Below are 27820 nucleotides of genomic sequence, written 5' to 3'. Positions count from 1 at the left end.
AGCGCGCCAAAATCCACGCCATTTCGAAACAAACAAAAACCTAGAAAAACTTCTCTGCTCATCTTCTACTCGAGTTGTGTAAACTGCGCCCCGTTCTGTTTTCCCTTATGCAGCCCTAGTCATCCTCAAGAATTATCCAACATCTCCTTCAATGGGAAAGAGACTGCGCTCCTCTGTTCAATCTTCTGCTGAAGAGCTACTTTACTCTGCGGCTTCTAAGATCTCCACCAAAACTGGAAAATCCGAAATAAAAAACCTAATATGGAGCGCCGGTCCCTCTTCCGATCTCGTCTCCTCCCTTCCCCCCGCTTTACACCTCACTGTCTGCCAGGCCCTGGAATCTTTCAAGCAATCCCTCGAAAATGGCGGTGATGTGGACGCCGCTTCCGTCGGGGACACCAAATCTTCTCCCTCACCCGTGCTGAAGAAATTTAGACGCTCTGTAAGGCTTAAAAGATTAGATGGTCCTGATGGCGAGGAAGCGCATCCAAAGCCTGGCTCCCAGACCCTAGATATTCAAAAGAAGCTCCGAGCCTACGCGTACGTGGCTCACATTTGCGTTTCTCATCCGAAGAAACTCTTCTCCCCGTCTGATCTACTTCCTCCTGTGCAGATTCTTCATGACAACCTTGTTCTGTTTGATGATCCCTCCCTTCTTTCTGAAGTCGCTAATCTATGTGAAGTGTGGTGGAAGGATAACTTGCCTGAGAGGGAGAATCTAATAAACCAGTCCCTCCCTTTCCTGCTGTCGAAATCTCTAACCTACGGCAAGAAGACTGATGTTCATAGGATTTTTGCTCTTCGTGAGGCCTTTTCTTTATTTGATTACGAGGATGAGAGCATTGAAGACCTGAGACTTTTGCTAGTTCGATGCGTGATCACCCCAGTGTATTTAAAGACAAAGGATGGAAGGAGTTTCATTGCTTTCATGGTGGGATTAAATGGCCTTCTTTTAAAGGAGTCGCTTGCATTAATTAGATCTCAAATTCCTTTTGGAAAAAAATCAGTCCTCGAGGGCTATGCTGATATCATTTTTAAGGCTTGGAGGGGATCAGAAGCATCTGTGAAAGAAGAAATTGAGGATGGTTTTTTGCAGGGGCTTATGGACGGGGCTATACATGCACAGAAGAAGCTGTTTGCTGCTTCTATTAGAAGAGTATTGAACGGGTTTATTGGTCAGAGGACGACGCCAGGTGTTGACAAGGTCCTGTTCCGTCTGGCTGAGCCCTTGTTATTCCGTTCACTGCAGGTAAATTTAGCTTGCTTTTATTAATTTTCCCTTGTTGCCTCACCGTAGAATCGTAACATATAGTAAATAGGCTTTTTTTTACTAAGTGCCAATGCTACAATGATTTCTTAAGTATTAACGGTTCACAGGCTTTCTTAATATTGTTAAAAGTACAATTCTTGCTCTTTCTTTGCTTATGAGCACGGAGGTGGAGAGATTTATTTCTTAGTTGAAGTTTTTTTTTTTGGGAAGGAAATCTTGCTGACAAGTGCTTCCATAGAACAACAAGAGTCCACAAGCAACCCTTCGCTTCGAATTCACTCTTGGTGTTGAATGCCCTTTTTATGGACAACTCTTTGTCATGAATTAGATCTTCAAGAACATGAAAGTTCATCTTTTTGTCTGAGTCACAGGAACATTCAAAACATAACATATTTATTCATCCATACAACAAGTGCTATACATTAAAAGAGATTCACTATTTATAGGAATAAGAGTAAGAGACACTAAAATAAATATTCAAACCTACTATCATATTTACACCCACTACTATTTTCATATATATCGGGAAATCCGCCATCATTTTCATGTATATCATCGAACCTGATGATATAAAGATCCAACATAGCTCACAACATAACAAATGCTCCAACACACCGACCCATCATTCCTCAATTACATGCTATTGACTCTCTTCTTTTGATGATATCCTTAAACATAATCTATGATTCACAAATTAATTAAAAAAAAAACTCCTTCATTATCATCCCCATATTTGAGGAATTCAATATATGCCACTTCCATACCGGTGTGAGATATTTTGAGTCATCTTAACGATATATTTGTTATAATATTGACCCTTTGTGGGTTGGTATTATTCTTAAATTTGTCACCCTTCATAAATTATTGCGGAGGGTGGTTGGTTGTTACTTCAAATTTTGAGGGAAAAATTGCTTTATTTTTTATCTACATATATTTTTAATATTTTTTAGGAAATTGGGCCCCATAATGGTTCGTTTTGGAGCTTGAGGTGCTTTTTTGTAATAAGAACAATTATGGTTGAGATTATTAATTAATGTCACCATCGGGATATGATGTTTGCATCATTTGTATTTGCAAATCGAAATCTTGATTTGAAAATAGACTCATTCAGTTATGATGTGCAAGTGGCCAAACCCATCGTAGGGGTACTCTTGCATTATTGAGCTTTGCTACCTTGAATCTTATTAACTCGGGAGGATCAATTTTTTAGTTTGCATATAATTTGAATTTATTTGGATAATTGTTATATTATAGAACTTTTCTTCTCTGCCCTGTGTATAAGTATCATGTCTCAGCTTTAGCCTCTGACCATGTTCTATTGGTTTGAAATTGAGTTTACTTTTTGGTTTTTTAAAGTTCTTTTTTTTTTTATAGGATTTCTTGAAGTACTTACGTGGAAAATGTGAAATAAACATTTAATAATATTAAGCTTATTGTGTCGATTTGTCATGGGGTTTAAGTCTTGTCGGCTCCAACCTTTGGAATGTGGAGGGTTGGACTTGAAAGTGGACTTATGATCCTAACCAATAGGTAGGGAGACTTGCTAGAGAGCATTGTGAAAAATGTTAATGATTTTGAGCTTGAAAGGAGAGTCTGCATGATTTTAATTTGATTGCACTCTACTTTGAAGCGGGGTGAATTCGAGCCCAATTTACTTTCAGTTAGCACAACATTCTTAGACTATTACTTGGAATGTTTTGCATATTTATTAGACCATGTGCAAACTTTTTGCTTTTGTTATGCTTGTAGAATTTTTAGCGCATTGGCATGCTTTTCAATATACTTGTACATTGCCCTTGCATGGTTTTCATCGCATTCACATAATGCAGTTGGCACCTTTTTTAATGTGCTATTATGGTTCCCTTGCATGATTTTTATTGCACTTGTTTGATCCACTTGTTTTTTGGCGGGCCTTTATTAATGTGTTTGCATGAATTTTGACACATTTGCTTGATTTTCGAGACATTTTAATTGAGTTTGAAAATTGCCTCTTGAGACGTACAAGACTTGAAATTTTCCGGGTTTTTGTTGATTGCATGAATGTGTATTGTTAAGATGAGTGCTATATTTCATTTTGAATTTTTAAGTAATCCCTTTGTTAGTTTGCATGTTTTTGTTGCTGATTTGGCGTCGTTTGACACAATTTAGAATCTAACATGTGTTTCATATTATCCTTTTTGTTGTCTTTGTATTGTTGGAGTATGGTATAGTGGGCCTCGTAGGGATTTTTTTAACCTCCTATTAAATAGGAGGGGTTAGTCTGGTAATTTTCATATGATTTTAGTTTCTTTTAGTTCATTGTGTGAGTTATTGAAAATTCTGAGTTTGCATGAGAAGGGATCTTGTCCATTTTACACGTATGCAAGTTGTTGTGCTTATTTTAAATTCCCTATAAGTCCTTTTAAGCTCAATCTTGTTCTCATTTTTGTAACTTCATTTTATTTTATAAAATTTCTTTTATTTAATGATTTTTTTTTTTTGGTTTCCTTATTTTTTGATTTGTTTCATGTTCATCATCCGTTTATGTTCATTTGTCCCTTGCATGTTCTTTTCAAGTTTGTTCAATCCAAATTCTTGTAGCCTCGTAGCATATCCCCTGCGTAAGAGGCATTTACATGAAGTCTAGGTTTGCTCTTCACGCGAGGAAAGAAGTGCATAGTCAGTCTTGAGGCATCAAGGTCGGTTGTCTTCTATCCTACTATGCCAAAGCATGGGTTTCCATGTACATGCATGAAAGCTAGCAATATGGGATTTTCTCATTGCATTGGAACAACACACATGTGTACTTATCTAGCTATTTTGCTAAGAAAATCATATATGATTCTTCTCTCAACAGTGCTATGAAAAATGTGTTTGGTTCACTTACATGAGATAGTTCACGATGCAATATTTGTCCTCTTCATGCTAAGAAAAATACGCACATGGCTTGTATTACGAGTGTAGCCTACAAGTTTCCCTTGCATTATTAAGAAAAGTGCACACAGGTTCTGCTAGTTGCGCCAAATGCATTATACAGGATTTTGAGAGTTTTAAGTGTTGCATTCTGCACCTTACACATGAGGTGTTGTTGTCCACGATGCAAGGTGACAAGGAATTTCTGAAATGAGAGACAATGCACACACATAGAATATATATATAGGGGTGGCTAGAGTTTGGTCTCCGATAGCTTCATCAGCATTTTCAGTTGTCTTTGGAGGGAAGCCATGGCTTGGTGGCTGAAGGATGCCAGTTTGGTGTTTAGGAGATAATTTGTAGGTGGCTGTTGGCATAAAGAGAAAGGAAGCATCGCCATCAAGAGGTTGTGAAATCAGAGATGCCTTAATGGAGAATGCTATGGCTTCAGTGTTGTGGCATTTTTGTTAGAATTTGGTTTGGTTGTCGATAGATGTGTTGGAGTTCATTGTAGTTAGTTGGAGATTATACCTGATACTTTGGAAGTTGGGTCGTTAGGCTCTGTAAGATGTCGATGATTGCTTATTTGGACTAGGGTGGTTTTTTTGAGAGAAGCAGGAGATGTGCATTTCGCTGACGATAGGCGAGAGGGTGGTGGCTCTAGCAGATGAAGAGGAGTTAGCAGTTTGATTAGCTGCAGCTTGAAGAAGAAGAAGTCAGTGAGTAGAACTAGATGGACATGTGTAAGACAGGGTAGCGGCGAGTGAGACAAGTGATTGGGTTTTGGCTTGTTCTGTTGATATCTTCATTATTTGAATTTATTTATCAAACGTGACCTCATGTGGGAATGGGGAAAGAAATGTCATCATGTGGAGCCTTAAAGTATGGTGAGAGAAATTTATGGAGTTCGACAAAAATTAGGTGGGAATTTTAAATGATTTTAGTTTCTTCTTAAATAATAAATAATATTAATGTTTATATTTATATTAATTTTATATAATTTTTTATGTGTATTAATCTTTTATAATGGATCCTCATTTCTCACGCTTCATGAATTGTGTGTCATCACCTCGTGTGCAGGTCGTTTGTTGTTTTACCTTTGTGCAGTAGATAGGACAATATGAGTGTGTACTTAAGGGTATTTTCAAAGTTCCATATGCATCTTCATAGCCTATTTTGCAGAATTTGAAACTTTTTAGTACTTTTGATGGCAATAATGACGTTTCAAATTAAATTTGTGCCCATTTTTGTTGTTTGGGTTTGACCGAATTAGTCGTGAGAACCGTTTATTGGTAATTTTGATGTTTTGGAAGCTTAAACATAATTCATTTTGTGAAACACGTGACATTTGAATAATATTTGATGTAATTGAGGCATTTTAAATTGGCTTTATGTGATGTTGCGTCCATACTTCATCGTTTTAGCTGGTTTGATTGATCGCATGGATGTTTACTTGGTATTTTTGATTCCCCGAGCATATCATGGAACAGATGATTGTTACATGGTTTTATTCAATGTCACGCCCATCATCATCCATTTTCGTTGTGTATGGTTGAATTGATCACAAGAGTCCTTTTGTTAATAATCTAGATGTTCCAGACACAATGGTGCAAACCGATTTTCAAGATGAGTGATGGCTGAATATTCTTGATATGGTTGAGGCATGCGAAACTGTATTAGTCTTTGTTGCAATCAGTGTGTTTGATTAGATCGACTATGTATTAAATACGAAGGCCAACAATCAGGAGCTTTTGCCTATGTACCTTAGAACAAGGATTAAAACGCCTTGTTTTGGGATAAAAAATCTTTACAATTCACTTCTCATGGCTAAATATTTAAATATATTTTATTTGGGATGTCCCTGTTTGTACAGAAGGGCTCACTCCCGTCTAAGCACGATTGAGCTACGATTCTTTTGGCATTTGCAATTTAAAGTTCCAAGCACACCTCTCGTTCGGTTTAGACAATGATCACAAATTTTATCTTCTATTAGTAATGATTTTCTAACAACTGTGCTATTCTCCTGGAACTGTTGTTAACATTTTTTATTGCATGCAAGGTGTATGCCCCCTTGCATAAGGTGGAAGCTTAGCTGACTTGGTTTTGAGGGTCTTTGTGTTTATTTCAACTCTTATAATGTTCAAATTTAAGCACCATGTTTCTAATTCTTGTCTAAGTCGAGTTAGCATTTTGAAATTTTGTAGCGACATTTTTTGGCTCATGGTGTTTTATAGTCGATGTGAGATTCTTGGTTGGTTCCCCGGAGTCTTTTAGGATTAGCTACTCAAAATTTTTCTGATAATTTTTTTTGGACTTCTACTCAGCTATGAAATGGTGTAGATGAGTTTGTTCATGTACTTCAATTCATGTAGAGCTATTCAGGTCCAATTTATGACTTGATCATGTTTGCACTCTTTTCGGACATCTCCTGTGTAGGCAAGTATTAATATGTTTGATCATGTTTAGAATTTGTATGAGATTTCATACCTTAGTTGGGTTGTTTGATATTTCATTGTAGGAATTGTTTGTATTGAATTTGATCTCATCGATTGAGGTTAATTATTAGATGACTTGTTTACGATAGGGATGTAAGCGAGCCGAGCCGGCACGAGTTCAGCTCGCTAATGAGCTCGTGAGCCGAGCTTATCGAGCTCACGAGTCGAGCTCGAGCTCGTTTAGTAAACGAGCTCGAATTCGAGCTCATTGAGGCTCGGCTCGTGAGCTCATGAGCCAGCTCGAAAATAATATTTTGAGCTAATATTTTTTAATTAGTAATGTTTTTATTATACTTAAAAGTTATAAATTAAGTTTTAGAAAAAAATTAAGTTTGATAAGAATACTCCAAAGCGGCAGCTCTATATAAAAATTCAAAAAAATTTAGAAGTTTTCTCTCAAATATCAATGCTAATAAATGCTGACATCAATGCTAATAAATGCTGACATCAATGCTAATAAATGCTGACAATCTTCTTTTCTTGTAAATAATATAATAACCGGTTATATTCTTTATTCAACGTAAAAAGCAACCTTTTTTTTCTCCTAGTAGTTTCTTCTCTCCACTTGTGCAAAATCGAGTGGTAAAACTGGGCGGGAAAACAAAAAATTGGGCGGTAAAACCGGACGAGCGGCTCAATGAGCTCGTTATAGTATCGCAAGTCGAGCTCGACTCGACTTCGAGCTCGATATTTGACCCGCGAGTCGAGCTCGAACACCCCCTGACTCGAGCTTGACTCGACTCGTTTACACCCCTAGTTTACGACCGGTCAGTGATTTAGAGCTTGATTTTATTTTGTTCGCCTAGGTTGTGAGTTGTTGGATGTTTGCATATGGTTAGTACACATGAATGGGTAGAATTTGAAACCTACTCAAATCTGACTTGATTTTAAGAAATGTAGCCGAGTACTTTGTTCATTGAGTTTGATCATAGAAATCCTAAATCTATAAAATTGTGTTGATTCTCAGTTCCAACACCATATGGGTACCCAAGTACCAACCTGGTATTCGCATTCATAAAGATATACTAATGTATATTGTTTTATGAATATATGGTTACTTGTGATGAAAGCATTAAATTTTTCTGCGATGCAAAGATTCTTGAAAGTACCCTTTTTTTTGTAGTTTCAATGCATGATTTATTTTTTTACGAAATAGGCTAAATACTTGGTTGTTCTTATGTTGTAGAATTGAATACTACATGTTTCCTGAATTTTCAGATCTAAATCTCCTCGATTTCAATTCCAGTCACATACTAATATCAGAAAATTTTTATTTGACTCTTTGATCTCGCCGGGGCTGAGTGAAATCAACTTTAATGGCACTTTTTTTTACCTGTAAGTCTTCATTAGATGATTGCCTGACATACAAACTTTAAGTAACTTTATCATTTACCAACCCGTGCATTACTTTATTTTCATCATGGTTGACTGATTAATAGTTTGACACTAGAATGGCATATTTTATACTGCACCGCATCATATGAAACGTTGTTATAAAATAATGTCAAGATCATTTTGAAATATTCTAGGATGATCATCCCTCTTTTCTCTGCCTCGTCTCTGCTCCTTGAAAATTGACTTAACAATCATGATTTTCTTTTTATTTTGAAGTGATTATATTGTTCTTTGTATTTTCTTTAGTTTTTTTTACATCGTAGGTGATGAATGTTTAATTTTGCTAGCTCTTAATCACATTGATCAATATTTTTCTCCAATGTGCAAGAGGCTTTTTATGAAAATTTCTCCTAAAAGTGAGCAATGATTTATATTTCAACTTTTATTTTGTTTCTCTCTCCATCTTCATTTATAAACATAAATTTGCACATCCAAACACTTCTTTTTGACCCCTTTCTAGTGCCCCATTAATATGATATACTTAAGCTTGGAATTGATTCTGTGGCGTACAACAAATAATTCTGCTATTTTTTTCCATTTGGCAGGTTGCTAACTCCAATGTTCGTGAAAATGCATTGTTTCTACTCTTAGATCTGTTTCCACTCGAAGATCCTGATGCTACAAAAGACATAAAGGATACCTTACTTGAGAAGCAATTTTTCCTATTGCAGAAATTACTTATGGATGATTGCCCTGAGGTGAGAGGAGTGGCAGTTGAAGGCTTATGCCGTATTCTCAATTTATTTTGGGAAGTTATTCCTTCTTTAACAATAACAAAAATATTGGGAAAGATTATTGATGACATGGCAATTGATATGTGCAATGAAGTTAGACTATCTACATTGAATGGAATCATATATTTGCTCGAAAATCCTCAGAGTCATGAAATTATGAAAGTTCTTCTTCCAAAACTAAGTCATGTGCTGTTTGATCCTTCTCTTTCTGTTCGTATTGCTGCTGCTGATTTGCTTTTAGAGGTTATAAATATTCGGTCTTTCCAATTTAACAAGGTATATAACCTAATTGATTTGGCAGTGCTATTTATTTTATTTTCAGTTCTGAATTTTTGGGTTATGTTTGTTATGTAATTTTCCTTTATTCTTCTAGGTTGTCAGTTTAGATTCTTTATTTTCTTCCCTGGCCAATGATCATGAGCGTGTTGCTAGAAAAATAACCAGGCTTCTCATTCCTTCTTACTTTCCTTCAAATCTGGATCCAAAGGAGGCCCGCAGCCGATTTAGTGCACTTATGAGAAGATCTCCAGACGCCGGGGCAAGATTTTGTGAATTTGCTTTATCGGAGGGTTCATCTGCGAAGTCTCTAATGGAACTTCTAAGGTTCTCTCTTGATTTAGTCCTTGCAACAAATGGCACAAGTTCTGATCAGATTGATGGGTTAATTATTGCTTCAGCGAATATATGCTGTTGCTTAGCAGCTGAACTGTCTAATAAGGCCCTTACCAGAATATTTTCAGCTGATAAAGTAAAGAGTTTGCTTAATGCAGCGACATCTTCTAGAGCTCTGACTGCTGTACTAAGCATTGCGTCTATAGTTTCTCCAAATGATTTACATGGATTACATGACCAATGCTTGTTTCTGGCCCTGGAATGTATTGGATTATCAGATGATCTAGAAAGACATGGTTTAATACGAAAAATTCATAGACTATTTTTTTCTTGTGGTTGGCTAGGTGAACTGATTGGAAAGTTAAGCAGCATTTTGCAAAGTATTGCTTCCAGATTTCTTTTGAAGTTTAAACTGGATTTGCCTCCACAGGTTTTGCAGTCTATTAAAAAGAAAATAAAATTACCTGCGAAGAGTTCTTCTAGGTTTGGTGTTCACACTTCAAAAGAATCTATCAAATCTGACAAGTCCAAAACTGAGAAAGATTTGTGTCTTGCAGCAGGAATAGCATGGCAGCTAAAAGATTTGCTTGCAGATGTTTATATGCGAAAGGTTTTGTTTCAATATCCACATTTTGAAATTGCATTCCATTCATTAAAGATAATTTCTCAGGTAAACATTGAAATGTATTTGCGATACAATTCTTTTGACACATCTTCTATCGAAGCCCTTGCAACTTTAGCTGTATACATTCATCTACAAAAAGATGACTTGGTTATGAACGAAGTTCCAGGAAGTAATGCTGATGATGGATCCTGGTGCCTGAATTCTCATGTGAAGGTACGCACTTTTTGAATTAACCTAGTATAGTTTGTAGTTATTACATCCAAGGTAGATGAATTTCACATTTTTGTTATCACTAGTTTATTACAAGACACTGCTAGAATTCAGAGACTATTGAAATAGGAGTTGTTGATCATGATTTTCTAGCAATATTTTTTCAAAAAAAAAAAAAAAGTTAACTTGCTTGATGCCTGCATTTTTTTGTGTAGATTTAAAATTTTTTAAGTAACTTTTATGGGCTAAATTGCACATATATCTTTGAATTAGAGCCATCAATGTTGAAAACAAAAATAAAGTATAAAAAAATCTAAAATGTAAGAACTATGAAGTCCATATTGTATGATCCTTAAAACATATTATATGCTTTGCCCCAAAAGTGTGATCCATGTGGAAAATTCGTGCCCAACTCTTCAATGAGAGCGTATATGGATTAACTTTTTAGAATGCAAATTTGATATTAGGCACTACTAAGAGATTTTATGCTCTTTTTATGAGAAATTTATGATATAGTTAGACGTTTCTCATAGACTTAAACTTATATTGTTGATTATCCCTTATGGCCACGAGAGAAAATTTTCAATTAAAGTAGTCTGCAGGCATTAAATACATAGCTGATATCATCAATAATTATTTTTTGATTGGAGAAGTATGTTGTTGTTAAAATAGAACATATGGTGGAAGAATGATAATGTACCTGATCAAAATTTCATGATTGGTTGATATAGTTGGAGGATTTAGTTAACGTATTTTGACTCTAAGATTCTTATTAGCACAATGGATTGTGTCATCTAAGGGGACTTTATAAATTTAGGTCGTATGTTTGCCTAAGGGGGATAATTGTAAGTCGATGTTCACTAATAGAGGGCTTCATGTCCTATGATTTATAACTCAATGGATTGAGCTAGTAAGGTTTTGGTTATAATTGTTTAATATTGTCTTTTTTGTGACAAGCCACGTGGTCAGAGGGATTTGGTTATGATCATAATTTAATGATGTCATTTTGCGACAAAGTACACAATTAGACAACATATGTCATATTCTTATTCGCGTGATATTTTTTAGAGTGATCATAGAGATGCACTTCATATGACATTAACTCATTATGAGCTTAAGTCATTTAAAATTTTTCATCCCCATCAAACTAATGTTTAGGGTGGATGGATAGTTGTTTTAAGCTTTTGAAGCAACAATCTTGGATAAGCTATTTAGATTTTGCAATTATTACACATATAATTGAAGAGCCACAATTTTTTTTTTTCAAATTTAACATATACATAAATCAGTTCTTATTTATTTTCATTTGATTTTCTTCTTATGTTAATGAATTTTTCTCTTTCAGTCATTTATTTCTCAAAAGATTTACATAAAATTTAAGTTTAACAGTTTGAGTTTACATAGTAAACTCAGTTGATAATCACGTCTTGTAGTATAACAATTAAACATACATAAAAACAATCACGCTCATTTGTCTTTCTTATATAATTTGCATTTAAATAACATTAATATATTGAAGATTCTTATCATATGCCTTTCAAATAAATTAATTTTTTCTATTTCATTTATTCATTTTCCTTTTTTCATTTATTCATTTTTCCTTTTCATTTAGTACAATAGCACTGTCTAAAATTTTGTACCATTGAAGGTATAACCATTTTGCATTTTTTTTCCATTTAATGTGCATGGGTACGTTGCGTCTCCCTAGCCAGTATCATAAGACGGTGAACCTCTGTTTACATGCATACACATTTTTCTTCTTTTAATACTTTCATTTATATGTTATAAATTATTTTATTCGTTCTAGTTTTCTTTACATATATTTAATCAATATATGCACTTTTCATACACATATATTTTCATCTTATATTATAACTTTTATCATTTTGGACACAATAGACATTCAAACATAAATAAATAAATAAACATGATACTGTATTTAAACTGAAATGAAAAATAAAAGAATGTAATTGCTATATAATAACCATAATCACCAACTTTACTTTTCTCAATTTTATTCATTCTATAACATTTCATCAACATATAAACTACAACATGATAATTGCAATAAAATAAAAAGAAATCGTAATTGCTATGAAACATTATAATTACCCAGTTTGATTACTTTTGTGCTTCAATTTCTTCAAAATTCTTGAACTTTGATATAGCGTCCTTAATGCAATAGCTAGGGTCACATACTAAATTTCATTATAATTATTAAATTCCTTCCTGTTAACATAAAAGAAATTCACTTACTTTTCACTAATAATAAGATAGTTGAACACTCTTCTTCTTCTTCATTGCATTCTACTCCTCCAAACCAACTGAACAAACCTTTCTTTATGTGAGAAATTATATTAGTCGACTATTAATTTTCTAAAAATGATCAAGAGATAATTATTCTTAAATTATAATTACCTCGATAAACCCACCCTCTTTCCTTCCTCTTTGAATCGAGACTCTCAACCACTAGATTTCTTTCTATTTGAATTTCTTCCTATTGGACAATCGCATTTTATTACTTTAGTTAGAATAGTCAAATTTTATAAAATTTTGTCTATAAATTTTAACAGAAAAATAAGAAATTAAAATCACTTATACTTTCTTTGTCGTTAGAAAAGAAGAAATTTTCAAACCCAAATTCCTTTCTCTTTCTCTCCTAATTTTCTTCATTTGCCATTAATTATATATTGCTCTCTGCTTAGATTAAAATCACAGAAAAATTTGCATGAAATGAAAATTTGATGGACGAAAATTTGATGGACAAACCTACCTTCTCCTTTTTCCTCTCGGTTAGCCTTTGTTCGTTCCTTTCATTCGTTTGGATAAACTAGACGAAGTGAGACAGAGTTATCTCGTGTGAGGAGTCACTGCTTTTTATTTCTGAATGTTCTACTTCGCTCGCTTGTGCGATTGAACCCACCTACTACCCCATCCACGCTCTGTCTGCTTTCCCGCTTAAGCTTAGGTCCGGTTGAATTGAACCAATCCAACCAGTTATTACATAATTATTATTAGAACACAAAAATTTGAAACTAGATTCAAATTAAATACTAAGTTAAAACTTAAATGCGCCTTAGAGATCAAGACCCAAGGATATCTTATTGTCACTATGACGTTCTTCAAAAGAATCATTGTAGTTTATGTCAAAATCATCTTCTAAATCTTTAATTATAATATTTTTTCTTAGCTCCTATATTAGTTAATATAGAGTTAAATATAATCTAAAATAAAATTACAAATTAATAACATAAAAATAATCCATTATATTTAAGATTACCTTTAGATTTTTTTTTGTAGTTCCAATCTCATTTTGTTTCTTCCTTCATATGCTTGAGGAGTAAAGTTGCTCCCAATCAATAAAAGGAGTAAAGTTGCTCCCAATCAATAAATTTTTCAATGTCAACATTGATTTCTTTATTCTTTATAAGTCATTAATGAGGAGGAGAAAGAGCGAGAGAGAGAGCTCGGGAGAGGAGAGCCGCGAGAGAGAGAGAGGGATCGTGAGGAAGAGAATTCGGGAATGAGAGAGTTAGAGCGGAGAGCTGTTAACACGACGTAGAGGGACATCCGATCGTGCGAGGTCGTGGGTGACGACGTGCTGAATTCGGCGCTCGAACGTGGCCGGACAGGTATGAGATTATTTTATTTTATTTTATTTTCTTTTTGTTTTATACAGCAGGTCAACAATTTGATTGCTCAATTAACCTTATTATTTAATTTTATGAAAGATTGAAATTTATAAACAATCTTAGAAAATCAATAAACTTGTACGTAAGCACGGAGATGATGTGAAACGTACATGCGAAAATGACTTTCTTAATGAATTTGCACGCTTAATTTTTAGAGTACAATAATTAAATCTTTGCATTGATTTTGAACGACAAAAGAAAACACAATGAGCGTTAAGGCAAGTTTAGGCTAAATTACATGCATAGGAGTTAAGATCGTAAAATAATCAATTTAATCTAACAATACATACATGGATGGTTTCAATGAGAGATCCCTAGATTAACAGCAAGATTAGTCACTATGATAGAATCGCTCACCCAACTCTCTAATTTCTAAAGCTTTAGCGGAGAGTAATTAACAAGCTTCTTATAAATCAATTAAATCACATAGTAGGTTAACTATGAAGATAAGAGACTAGGGAAAGAGTTCACCATTATCAAGCACTAGGTAGTAGTTGGAAGCCTCAGATCAGCAACCTCATTAGTCTCCAAAGTTAGGACAACAATCTAGAATGAATAAGGAGTTCTTGGCAGCAGTTGGGGGCCTTCCCGTTAAAGGTGTGGTGCAGGGGAGCCTGCTGAACTATGTGGACAACAACTTTGGACAGCAGTTTGGCAGCTTCTGAGTGGTTGACAGCAAGCGAACCTGACTTGGACTCCTTGGACAGCAATCGTAAGGCCCTGGGGGGCAGCTTTCTAGGTCATAAATTTCAGGGCAACACTTGGAACCAATCCAGATTTTTGGGCAGCAAGTGGAAGGAGGGGAAATCAATGACTTTCCTCTCCGGGTTGCACATGAACTAAGGGATTTTAGTGGGGAATCCCGTGGGCAGCTGTGGGAGAAAAAATTTGGGATCCAGTACTTGCTTAGGTGGCCAATCTAATTAAATTCAGATTAAGTGAAATTGGCGGGATGAATTTGAATTTGAATTCAAATTCAAATTGAGAGAATTAAAGTGGAAGAGAAAGATTGGGGAGAGGGAAGGCAGCATGGGGAGGTGATTAAGGAGTCTTAATTGGGAGTATTTAATTGAAAGTGGAGAGAGAGAGAGAGAGAGGGAAATATTGTGTCCACATTCAACGAATGTGGAACAAGACATTAATTGCAAGTGGGAATTAAATCTGAGATTTATTTCATATTTAATGTGATTTGACGGGATTTAATTTGAATTTTGAATTTAAATTCAAGTGGGATGGAGCCTTAATAGGAAGCAATAGGATTTAGCCCATTAATGGGTGGCCGGCGGCATCATGAGGCGAGGATGAGCATGGGGAAGATTTTAATAAGTTTCCAAACGAGGTTTGCCTCATAGGAAAGAGAATAAACAACCCTCTTTCATTTAAAATTAAATCGGATTGAAATTTAAAAACTTTCCTTATTGGCAAAGTTCCAAATAAGGAAAGTATTTGAAATTTGAATTTCAAATTTTAAACAAGAGTCATTACTTTCCTTTTCCATGGAGCTAATTTAGGAAGGGAATTATGACGATTTAAATCATCATAATTGAGGTGGATCCAATGGGGAGACCGGCGGCAATGGGGGTTTGGGGGGATGACGTCGGGTATGAGGAGAGGAGAGTTGATCCGCCGGTTGGAGAGGGGAATTTGTTGCTTCTAGAAGGTAGGATTGGAGTCAGGGTGCATGTAGTGGTGGAGCTCGGTAGGAAGGCGGTTGTTGGATGGCGGGTATGGAGAGGAAGGTGGGTAGGGAAGATGCAAACTAAAATAAAGAACTAAGAACTCATAAAGAGATCGTAAAACCGCGAACCTTGGACTCCTCCAAAGGTTGACGGGTATTGCTTTCACCCACCTAGGGTCTCTCCTCCCATGAACTCACTTAGAGATCAAGCAAAGAAAACAAAATTTCATTCAATATTCATCATCATTCATTACTAGAAAGCTAGCCTATAAATAGGCCTCTTGAAAAGAAAAATAGCAAAGACTAAAATGCCCTTCGGGATACAATACCACATGATCACTCCTAAGGGTAAAATGGGAAAAACAGTAATATAAGATAAACTAGTACATAAGACATAAAAAAAACTCTAGATCGCAGTCGTTGATCTTTTGATGTCCTCATAAGAATCAGTAGTGAATTTCCATACACTTAGGTTATTTGAATAAAAGACTATTAAATAATACAGGCTCCGAAGAAATAAAGTAGGTGGCAGTTTGTTGCAACAGGAATTTGCAAAGCTTGAGTATTTGATGATGAAATAGACTCTCAATTAAGAGATACATTATCAAGATGCAAACATCAAATGATAACTTTAAGTTCTCAAATAGAGAGTAATTAACAAGCTTCTTATGAATCAATTAAATCACATAGTAGGATAACTATGAAGATAGAGACTAGGGAAAGAGTTCACCATTATCAAGCACTAGGCAGTAGTTGGAAGCCTCAGATCAGCAACCTCATTAGTCTCCAAAGTTAGGACAGCAATCTAGAATGAATAAGGAGTTCTTGGCAGCAGTTGGGGGCCTTCCCGTTGAAGGTGTGGTGCAGGGGGGGAGCCTGCTGAACTATGTGGACAACAAATTTAGACAACAACTTTGGCAGCTTCTGAGTGGTAGACAGCAAGCGAACCTAACTTGGACTCCTTGGACAGCAATTAGAAGGCCCTGGACAATAGCTTTCTAGGTCTTAAATCTCAGGGCAACACTTAGAACCAATCCAGATTTCTGGGCAGCAAGTGGAAGGAGGGGAAATCAGTGACTTTCCTCTCCGGGTTGCACAGGAACTAAGGGATTTTAGTGGGGAATCCTGTGGGCAGCTGTGGGAGAAAAAAATTGGGATCCAATACTTGCTTAGGTGGCCAATCTAATTAAATTCAGATTAAGTGAAATTGACGGGATAAATTTGAATTTGAATTCAAATTCAAATTGAGAGAATTAAAGTGGAAGAGAAAGATTGGGGGAGAGGGAAGGCAGCATGGGGAGGTGATTAAGGAGTCTTAATTGGGAGCATTTAATTGAAAGTGGAGAGAGAGAGAGAGGGAGGGAAATATTGTGTCCACATTCAACGAATGTGGACCAAGACATTAATTGCAAGTGGGAATTAAATCTGAGATCTATTTCAGATTTAAGGTGATTTGACGGGATTTAATTTGAATTTTGAATTCAAATTCAAGTCGGATGGAGCCTTAATAGGAAGCAATAGGATTTAGCCCATTAATGGGTGGCCGGCGGTATCATGAGGGGAGGATGAGTATGGGGAAGATTTTAATAAGTTTCCAAACGAGGTTTGCTACATAGGAAAGAAAATAAACAACCCTCTTTAATTTAAAATTAAATCGGATTGAAATTTAAAAACTTTCCTTATTGGCAAAGTTCCAAATAAGGAAAGTATTTGAAATTTGAATTTCAAATTTTAAATAAGAGTCATTACTTTCCTTTTCCATGGAGCTAATTTAGGAAGAGAATTATGACGATTGAAATCATCATAATTGAGGTGGATCCAATGGGGAGACCGACGGCAATGGGGGCTTGGGGGGATGACGTCTGGTATGAGGAGGGGAGAGTTGATCCGCCGGTTGGAGAGGGGAATTTGTTGCTTCTAGAAGTTAGGATTGGAGTCGGGGTGCATGTAGTGGTGGAGCTCGGTAGGAGGGCGGTTGTTGGACGGCGGGGGTATGGAGAGGAAGGTGGGTAGGGAAGATGGAAACTAAAATAAAGAACTAATAACTCACAAAGAGATCGTAAAACCGCGAACCTTGGACTCCTCCAAAGGTTGACGGGTATTGCTTTCACCCACCTAGGATCTCTCCTCCCATGAACTCACTTAGAGATCAAGCAAAGAAAATAAAATTTCATTCAATATTCATCATCATTCAATACTAGAAAGCTAGCCTATAAATAGGCCTCTTGAAAAGAAAAATAACAAAGACTAAAATGCCCTTCGGGATACAATACCACATGATCACTCCTAAGGGTAAAATGGGAAAAACAGTAATATAAGATAAACTAGTACTTAAGACATTAAAAAAAAAACTCTAGATCGCAGCCGTTGATCTTTTGATGTCCTCGTAAGAATCAGTAGTGAATTTCCATACACTTAGGTTATTTGAGTAAAAGACTATTAAATAATACAGGCTCCGAAGAAATAAAGCAGGTGGCAGTTAGTTGCAACAGGAATTTGCAAAGCTGAAAAAGAATGCTGAATCATACAACAGGACAGGAAATATAAGGACCACAAATTTAGCAGGGATTACTTGGCAAAGCATGCATTTAGGAAATGTAAAGGAAAGGCCTCGGATTCAGCAGGGAGAAGTAGCAGACGACTGTAGCTCATGGATTTCAGCAGAGAAATTTATGGAATGATCCTTTTAAATTTAAAACATTGAAGTTATTACTCCTTAGGATTGTCTAGATTCCTAATATGATCTTGGAAACTCTCTATATAAATATCTCTTGAATGTATTATAAACGATTAAACTTTTTAGTCATTCCTCTAATTTTAAGAGAGATCCAAATTATTGGTGAATAAGAGAAAACCTAATTCATCTTAAATCCTTGGTAGTCATCCAAACATTTGCAGTTTGCAGTTTGGTTAAATTTATACTCAAAAGAATCAGTATACTACTATACTATGGATGATTGTAATATATTGGCTAGCAAAGTAATTTCTATACTATATGGTTTTCAATTTTCATGCCATAAAGAGAACTTGGTTCAATCGTACTCTACATCTATGTGAGAGGAAAGAGGGACTCATTCACTATTAAGAAGTCACAAGGTGTACAAATAAAGCAGTTAAAAAAAATACTCATCCCTAAATCCAAATACACCGAATGTCACTGCTGAGAAGCCCCAAATCTCTTAAAAGATCATCTGAAAGCTCCTCAAGTATTATACAATGTAATTACACATCCATCATGCAATGCATATGAGATAAAACCGCAACAATTTTTTTGCTCAAATCTATTTGTCTAAAAACCAACTTCTATCTAAAGCATTGAAACCATGCTAAGCACTGTCTTTATGTGAACGTCTTTCTACTGAGATCCTATCCAACAAGTGGGTCCCATGCAAACGGCTGAACTTTTCTTTTTATTAAAGTTGTATTCAACTAATTGAATATGTCTAAGCCGGCTCAGATAAACCACTGATGTGGATACCTTGCAACTTACAAAATCCTGTGCAATGGCTTTAACTAAAATTCAATCCGGCTTACATACATGGATTATTCATCAAGCAAATCAACAATTAAAACAACTTACATGAACAAAAGATAGCCAATATCAAAATTTCCAAAGGTGAAAGCCTCAAGCGGAAAATTGATGCAGTATTTAAATGAATCTGTGAAATATACCACACTGCTCAATTTAGAATTTTTACCTAAAATTCATGAGGAACAGATCATAACTTGTTTTAAGTATATGCAAAAGGATATTTCAAAATCAATAGAGTTGTAGAAAAATCCTATATGATATTCTTACATTATCTGACCTAGGCCATTGCAAGAATTGTACTATTCTGCAAATAATGCCAGCTTTTGCATATCTTACCTTTTCTTACCTGAGAATTCTTCGAACAAAATGTGAACTTTGGTAAATCTTTTTGGTTTACCTTGTTTATCTGTAAGCACTCATTTCCTGTTTAACTTTTTACTAAATTTGAGATAATGAATAGCCAAATATTGCCCATAATTCTCCAGTTTACATTTTCCGTTGGTTTAATTCCACTGCAGTTCATGCATCATTTTTATTTCAAGCAGGAGACAATATTGAGTAATACTTTGAACCATCTGCTCCATAATGCTGAAAAAATACTTAGCAAAGCCCTGTATACGGAATCTAAGGCTACACATTCTGGGATTAAGCTTGATACGGAAATGTCTCAATCAGTGAGAACCAGGCATAAAGCAGCTGCAGCGAGTGCATCAAATCAAACTGATGGTAATTTCTATTTACTTTGGAATAATCCGTAGGATATAATGACACTTGCTATTTAAATGTGGTTTAACTTTTTGGTTTTTTTTTTTCCTTTGAAGAAGCATATAAAAACTTGTAAGATTATATAACCAGGTACATTTAGAAGGTTTTTTATTTTGGGATTCTGTAAAACTATTTTTTAAAGTGTAGGACTTGCATGGCCAGCTTAAGCATGGTCCTAAACATGATTGGCCTTATACTTATCTTGATTGAAAGAATTCAAATTGTTGTTTTACCTTGGCCCATTATTGTTAATTTTTATTTTAAAATTAGAATTAGATGAGAGGAGAGTAATAGGAGATTTTATGATTGCATTTTATTCCTTTATTCTACATATTAAAGATGAAAAAAAGTTGTGTTAAATAGGTAGAGAAACAATTGAAAACAAATTTAGAAATCAGTCATTAATTTTGGAATGTAGATTTAACTACATTACATAAAAGGAAAATTTGTGTCCACAGATTGTTGAATTTTTGTAGATGAAAAGTTGTTCACATATTGTTGGGTTGTTATAGATGAAAGTCTTATTTATGGATTGCTTTAGATGAAAAGATGCTAGTCGTGGATTCATGATTATTTCAATACTCCTCAAGTTGGGTTTTATATATTGATCATACTTAGCTTATTCATTACATTATCAAAAAAATTTTAGATAAAACCTCAATGAGGATATTTGCAATTTGAGTGTTTTTTGGAACATAATTGTTGAGATAGCCCATTTTCATTTTTTTTAAGATGAAATGTTGGTCTACCTCAATGTGTTCAGTCTTGTCATGTTGGATAAGATTTTTTTTTCAATACTTGTGTCAGTTGTTAGACAAAATTTTAAAGATTTTTCTATTTTATAGTTTTTTGTTCAAATGGCTTTCTTAATCATATTGTTTAGCAAAGACCAAGTGTCACTATCTGATATACATCTTCAATGTTGATTCTTGAGATTATAGATTATTTCTTACTTCTCCATATGACCAGGTTTCCCATATATAATTATAATAGCCAAAGGTGGATATTTTGTCTAACGCATCTTTAGCCCAATCCACATATATGAAAATTTTGTATTCTTTGTTGGATGAATTTTGAAATAACATGTATTTTCCTAGTTTCATCTTGAGATAACTTGGAATGTGATTAGAAGTTTTCATGCGATCTTTAATAGGGTTGTTCATATATTGGCTTACATTAATAGAAAACCCAATATTAGAGTTCGGAAGAGAGTGGTTTTAAATGTAAAGTATTATTGACGGCTTTCTATTAATGAGATATATAAATTTTATGATAGCTTCTCACAAGAGATAGATTTGGAGGGCATCAATGATTTAGCAACAACTAAAAATTGTTTATTTTTTCTTTCAGTACCCCTTTTTATTGAGAGGTGTCGATGCGGGAGCTTTGGTGGGTAATATCTTTATTTTGAAGATAATTTTTAGGGGTGTCCAAATGAGTTAACTGGTACGGTTTGGGTCCGACCTTAATCTAGTCAACCTAAGTCCAACCTATTTAATAAATGGGTAAAAAAGATGAACCCAAACCCGATCCACTAGCAAATTGTATGACTTGAACCCGACCAGTTAACCCGTTTTAGTTAAGAAAATTTTTTATAGCTTATCAACTACACAATCTAGGTTATTTGATAACAAATAAAAAGATCGTATCCACAAGCAAAATAATTTAAGGAAAAAAATATAAATGAGTCCTTTTTGGATCAAAAGAGAGTTTGCTGGTTAACCTGAACTTGGCTCATTTAATTAATATGTCAAAATTTTGAACTCGAATATGACCTCTTTATTAGACGAGTCATCCCAAAGCTTGATTTTTTAGGACGTGTTGGTAGATCCAATCATTTATTGACACCCCTAATAATTTTTAAAAGATCGATTAATTTTTTTTTTTTGTATCATCAGTTTTAAGGCCTTGGATTTTTTATTAAAAATTAAATGAGGATCTTGTGTTGAAATGCTTAAAAATTTGCCCCACTTTGAATTTTTTTTTCATTAAGAAAACTTAAGTATGCCGGCGGGTATGATCCTTGATGAATGAAGTAAATCATATAAGTTCAAATACAATTTTGACTCTTGATAGTTCTTACACATTATTGTGTATTAAAGTAAAGATGTTGAGAAGGATTGTAGGTTTGACTTCAAGAGACTATGAGTGTGTTTAAAAATTTATATTTTATGATGAATTTTTTCATAAAATGCATAGAATTCGTAACGCAAATGTAAAACAAGATATGCTGATGAATTTTGTAGTTGTATATTCATTCAACTATTTACGTAGCAAATTTTGAAATGATTTGTCACAACCAAAATTTATTGCTCTGGCATCCCTTATAGATTCAAGTCTAGTTTATTCCAATCATTGTGTGGAGGAGGATCAAACTTGAGATGTGGAACTTACGACTGTCTTGTAGGCATAGCAACCCACATAAGAGCATTATACATTTATTTTGATGAATTTGATCTTTGAAAGAGGGTTTGTAGATTTTCAAAGCGATTGCACACTTTTCAAAAATATTTGTATGATTCTTAGAGTTGAATGAATTTGCACGCTTTTGAAACGAGAGAATTTTAGTTTGACTTATTTTTTACTCTTGTAGTTTTCTGATTTTCAAACTAGTAGTTAAAATATTTATCAGAGCACATGCAAGCGATTTTGATTTTTATGCTCATGCATGCTTCTCAGTGCACTTGTATGATGAATTTGCATGTTTCTTGATACACTTACATTATGTACTTGCATTTTTCTTGTTAGCATATTTATTATAACACAATTTTTTTCTATTTTTCATTTGTTCTCCTTTTTCTTTTTTGTTATTTTGTGGGAAATAGAGAGAGAAATGGGGGGGGGGAGAGGAGAAGGGAGAGAAATAGAGCGGCGGTGAGAAAGTTAGAGATATAGAGAGAAAAAGAGGGAGAGAATTAGGGAGGAATATAGAGAGAAGTAGAGAGGAAGAGAGTTAGAGAATGTGAAGAGAGGGGAATAGATAGAAAGAAAGATAGGGTGAGGGGGATAGAAAGATTGAAATCGTTGTCAACGACAAGTAGGTCGAGCATGTGCTGGGTACAAATGGTTGTCGTGGCTTCGTGACTCAAGTAGCACAAGATGAGAGGAGGTGCGTGTTAGGTACTGAGCAACAAGATTGTAACCGGGACTTGTGAGCACTGAGTCACGAGAGAAGTTGAGGGTGTGTTAAGGAGAGGGAGAGCGAGAGAGAGAAGGAATAGTCGGGTTTTATTCCTTTTTTTTATAAAAGTGAGAGCAGGATGGTTCCCACGCTATTGAATGAGGTGTGTACAAGATGAGGGGGATGAAGTGGGGAGGATGGGAGAGTTGAGGGAATTTTACATTTTTTTATAATGATAATAATAAGTATATATAATACGGGTTTAATAAATGACCCAACCCTAGCCTGACTAAAAAAATATGAGTTCGAGTTGACCCAAGTAAGTTTTGGGACAAGTTCATGTTAGAAATTTTGTCCCCATTAAATTTTTATTCAGATTCGAATTGCTCGAAAAATTGAAAGACCCAATTATCATTCGGGTTTGTGCTAAATAGGTCGAGTTTGAGTTAAACGAGTCATTTTGCGATTAAATTTGTTATATTTTGGTTAATTGGGTTGTGCTAATAAAAAAGTTATAGTATATATATGATAAATGGGTCAAAATGGTTAAGTTCGGGTTAGTGTAGTTCAAGTCTAACATTTTGACATAGGATAAACAAGTCGGATCAATTTCCGTTCAAACCCAACTTGCCAACCCAAATTGATGCACCTAATATATTAATTGATTGATTTTTTCTGCAAAAGTTTCATCACTTAGGCAAATCAAAATGATGTCATCTGCTTGCACGTGTGAATCGTTTGATTTTTTTACATGCAACGACCTAATTAAAATAGTCATCTACTTTAGATGTATTTGCTATACAAAGTATGTCGACGGAGTTTGTTTTGTGAATGGGCGATGTTCAGTCAATTTTAACTTTTGGTTTGTGTTTTAAATAGCATTGGTGCGATGCCGTGATTCACTTGTTTTTGTTGTATTCAATCGGGTCGACCTTGGAATGCTTATTGAGGTCAATACTTCTTTCTATGAGGGCTCTTAACATATATTTTTGCTACTCTTCTTAGACATATTAGCTTTTAGTGTTTGTGAGGAACTCGTTAGTTTGGCAAAGAGGCTCCATGGTGAAGGATTACACTTTTATGAAAATTACAATAAGAAGAGAGGATAGTGAAATGGATGATTTTATGACCAAATTTTATTTCTTTATTATGTTTTAGTAAAAGGATTATAAGAAATTGGACATAAATATTTAGAGAAACAATTATCTAAGAAATAAATAAAATTGGAGATCATTATTTAATTTTGAAATCCATAATTAATTACATAATATAAATAGAAAGCTACAGCCCATTGATTTTTGGATTGCTGCATATGAAAAGTTGTTGTCCACATTTTGTTGAAGTATTATTGATGGAAATTTACTGACCGTAGATTTAGGATAGCCTAAACATTTTGGGTAGCTTGAATGAGTCGGGTTTTACTTGACATCTATTGGGTGTAAATGAGTTGTTCTTTGGCCTATGTTCAACCATCCAGGCATTGCCGCTATTGTTTTTTTAACAAGGTTTAGGCTTGTCTGTATGCTACAACAAGATTAAATTCATAAATCAATGCAAGTCAACTTTGGCGAAATAAATGGTCCAAAGAAGATGGGTATATCGAAGGATTGATAAGATTCCTTGGTAAAATATTCAGGCCTCAAAAGCTCATTTTTTTAATAAGCTGGAAATGAAATTTATATTTTCTTAAGGGGTTTTTTGGTCGGAAACTTTAGGATTGTATTATTCATCCCTCTTGTATTTCAATTTTTTTGGTGTTTGGTTGGAAGCAAATGGAATGTAAAGTAAAATGTTGAGGGATATAAAATGCCTAAAAACCCTTGTTCATTGTTATTTATAAATCCCGTGTTGGGGTTGCTTGTGATTCTAGTTTGATCCGCCCATCACCACCACTGCATTTGAAATGTATCATAAACACAAGAAAGAATTTCAATGCATTTGATTTACATCCAACCAATCAGCCTCTAAATGAAGTTCTCTTGGGTGACTTTGTTCTAGAAGCTGAAGAAAATGGAATTTTCAGAATGAATCAAAGGAAAATTGGCCTTGTTAATTCTCTCAAAGTGGCTCAAGTTGCAAGATGATAGTTGAATGGTTATTACTGTAGTTTTTTAGCTTGCTCCAAATGTTTTTCTCATCAACTTAAACGAGTAAAGATATTTACCGTTCAACTTCGGAATGCTTAATATCAAGCCTAAATATCTCGTTCAGATGTGTTAATTTGTTCAATATTCTTATAACCTGCTTCTGCTTCTATTGAGTTAATGGTTGACAAGGTGCTAAGCTGCAAAAAAATTTTAAAAATGTTGTTTCCTTTACTTTTTTTGTTAGCCGCTATGGAACCTTTTTCTTGATGAAATTGTTTCTAACTACATTGTCTAATCAATTAAGATTTTCATTTTCAAGATTTTGTATTTTAATCTATTTTATTCTCCTCTCCTTTCAGGTTGTGAGTTCAAACTTGATATACCAGAAGCAAAAGGCATAGAAAATGTCATGAAAATGTGCACATCTATTCTCAGATTTATTTCTGATATTAAAACCATGAACCTAGTTGGACAAAATGATATATCATGCTTGAGGTTTGCTTCAGCATATGCACGTTACGTACTTTCGTCCATGGGGGGTTATCGGCGTGAAGTTTTGTCTTTTAAAGAAGATGATCTAAAAGAAGCTTTTTATTGCCTGAAGAGCTCATTTACATATGCAGCTAAGTTGCTTCATCTGGTGCTTCAATGCTCCAGTGAATTTTCAACTGTACCAATCGAGGCTTTCTATCTTTCCAATGACCTTCTAGATCTCATTACTGCCATAGAACCTTATTTTGGCATAAAACTTGCCTTTCAAATGGTATCTGTTGTGAAGCCATGGCTTCCTGTTCTAATACTTGGCGTGGGCTGTAACCAACTAATTAAATCTAGGGAACAGGATGGTGAATCAAAAATCATCGGACCTAGTAGGCATCATTTCCCAACATGGCTTGCTGTCTTAAGTAAGGCAGAACTACATGAAATCAGCAAGGTCAGTTCTGAGGAGAATGATGATCAGATTTCTGAACCAGAGGGGTCTGTTTTCACAAAATTAATTTGGATGGCAGTGGTTATGCTAAAGAAAGGAAGCCTTAGAATAGTGGATGCAATCGGTTGTGTAATACTGGTAGGTGTGGATGTTGGGCTAGACACAAAGGATTTTGGCTTACTCCTAGGTCTTGTTCATTTTATTTGTGTGAAGTTGCTGGGTAAGGAGTTCACTTCTTGGAATGAGCTTGAACAAATGACTTCTTACTTGCAAGAGATTTATCCACGGATTGAAAATGAGATTGCAAATCCCTGTCTAAGTGACGATGAAAGAAAAAAGTTGGAGACTGCTAAGACACTGCTTACATCTTTATGCTTGAATAGAGGATGAAATTTGTCTTTAGAACTGTGGTAATCACCGCCAAGGTTCAATTTGATAAATGAAAATTTCTTGAAAACTCGAGGTTACATTTTGGCCTCACTTTTCCTTTTTGTTTATAAATTTACTAATATAAATTATTGACTGATTTCCTACAGGTATAATTGCTTATGGCCTATTAAGAAGACTTCAATTGTAGTGGATAAGGTTAGTCTGATCTGTCTTCCTTGGTTACTTTGCAAAAGGTCTAGTTTACATCAACTATACTGAATAATTTTTAATCCTCAAGCAACTGTTAGAAACTGATAGTTGATTCCGTTGCATTAACCTTTCATGAACGTATTGTTGTGTACTGGGTAACGTGGGCCATTCTGATTAGCTTCCGGACGGGTCCGTGTCCGCATAGAATAATTTCTCCCCTCGTGCACCTTAATAGCGGCGGTTTTTGTGAAAAGCTTTTCAAAAATATTTCTACCAATGTCGAGTGGTCATGCCAATGATGTTTTAAATCAGTCATGATTATAATCTTTAGGCAATATTTTGATATTATGCTGGCCATCTCTTTTCTTCAATCACCAACATTACAGTTACTTCATTGCTCTACTCTTGCTTAATGATTTCATTTGCATTAATATCCAAAATGGAGAAGGGCATTATAGGGCAACAAATGGGGGCTTCTTTTCTCAAATCATAGGAGCTTTTTCATTTGCATTAATATACTAAAATTCAGTCAGTTTTCATTCCAATTAGATGAAGTTGTTTGTCTTTGAAAATGTCATTGAGATGTGGAGATGACTTAGGCTTCTATTGATTGTTTGGTACTTTTTGTAAAAGGCAGATTTAAAAATGTTGGTTGAGGAAACGGAGGTTTCTATCTGAGAAACAAATATCAAAAAGTTCTTCAAAACAGTAGAAAAATTATACTACGTAAAAAACATTTCTACATAAGCGTCAAATACAAATGGCAATCAAAAAATAATTGCGCCATTTCGAAACAGAAATGGTGAAATTAATTCGTCTCAAACGGTGCCTTAAAAAAGAGTAATAAATGCCACATCTTAGTTCAAATGTTATAGAATTTTATTTTGTCATGTATGTAGATGCATGTTTTTGATGTCCTGCATAAAATAAAATCATTATATTATTATATAAAATTTGTTGTTGTTCAATAAATTATTCAAATATATGAGGACTTTCTGAGCACGTTTATCACGTTTTTTTTTTTGTTAAAACTAAGCGCAAAAATTAGTAAAATATTAGAGGTGTTACCCTCCTATGCAAAATCATAGGAAAGGCTTATTTATTTTTTGCATTGTGAGGAGTTTAAGATATCTTGTGATTTTGCCATTGTTTGAAGATAATAAATGCTTCGTTTGGGATTGCTTTTTTAAAATCAGCTTTTT

The 27820-nt window shown here is 34.7% G+C and overlaps 1 protein-coding gene across 2 annotated transcripts; it reads left to right on the top strand.

The window, feature by feature from the left end:
• Positions 1 to 13: 13 nt before the first annotated feature.
• Positions 14 to 26751, top strand: LOC110108197. 2 transcript variants are annotated; one of them, XM_028700691.1, is made up of 6 exons: positions 14 to 1249; positions 8598 to 9062; positions 9160 to 10236; positions 19681 to 19861; positions 25468 to 26449; positions 26576 to 26751. In XM_028700691.1, the coding sequence occupies exons 1-5, from the start codon at positions 152 to 154 to the stop codon at positions 26427 to 26429; spliced, it is 3783 nt and encodes a 1260-aa protein (XP_028556524.1). In that variant the 5' UTR covers positions 14 to 151; the 3' UTR covers positions 26430 to 26449; positions 26576 to 26751. The 2 variants fall into 2 exon arrangements, with proteins under 2 accessions (XP_028556524.1, XP_020694394.1); XM_020838735.2 differs by having other exon boundaries at positions 25468 to 26464.
• The last annotated feature ends 1069 nt before the right edge of the window (positions 26752 to 27820 follow it).

The sequence above is a fragment of the Dendrobium catenatum genome, unplaced genomic scaffold (genome assembly GCF_001605985.2).
Source record: "Dendrobium catenatum unplaced genomic scaffold, ASM160598v2 fragScaff_scaffold_1574, whole genome shotgun sequence".
NCBI classification, from domain to species: Eukaryota; Viridiplantae; Streptophyta; class Magnoliopsida; order Asparagales; family Orchidaceae; genus Dendrobium; species Dendrobium catenatum.
The sequence above is the reverse complement of the archived record's forward strand: the minus strand, read 5'-3'. Positions and strand labels throughout refer to the sequence as shown.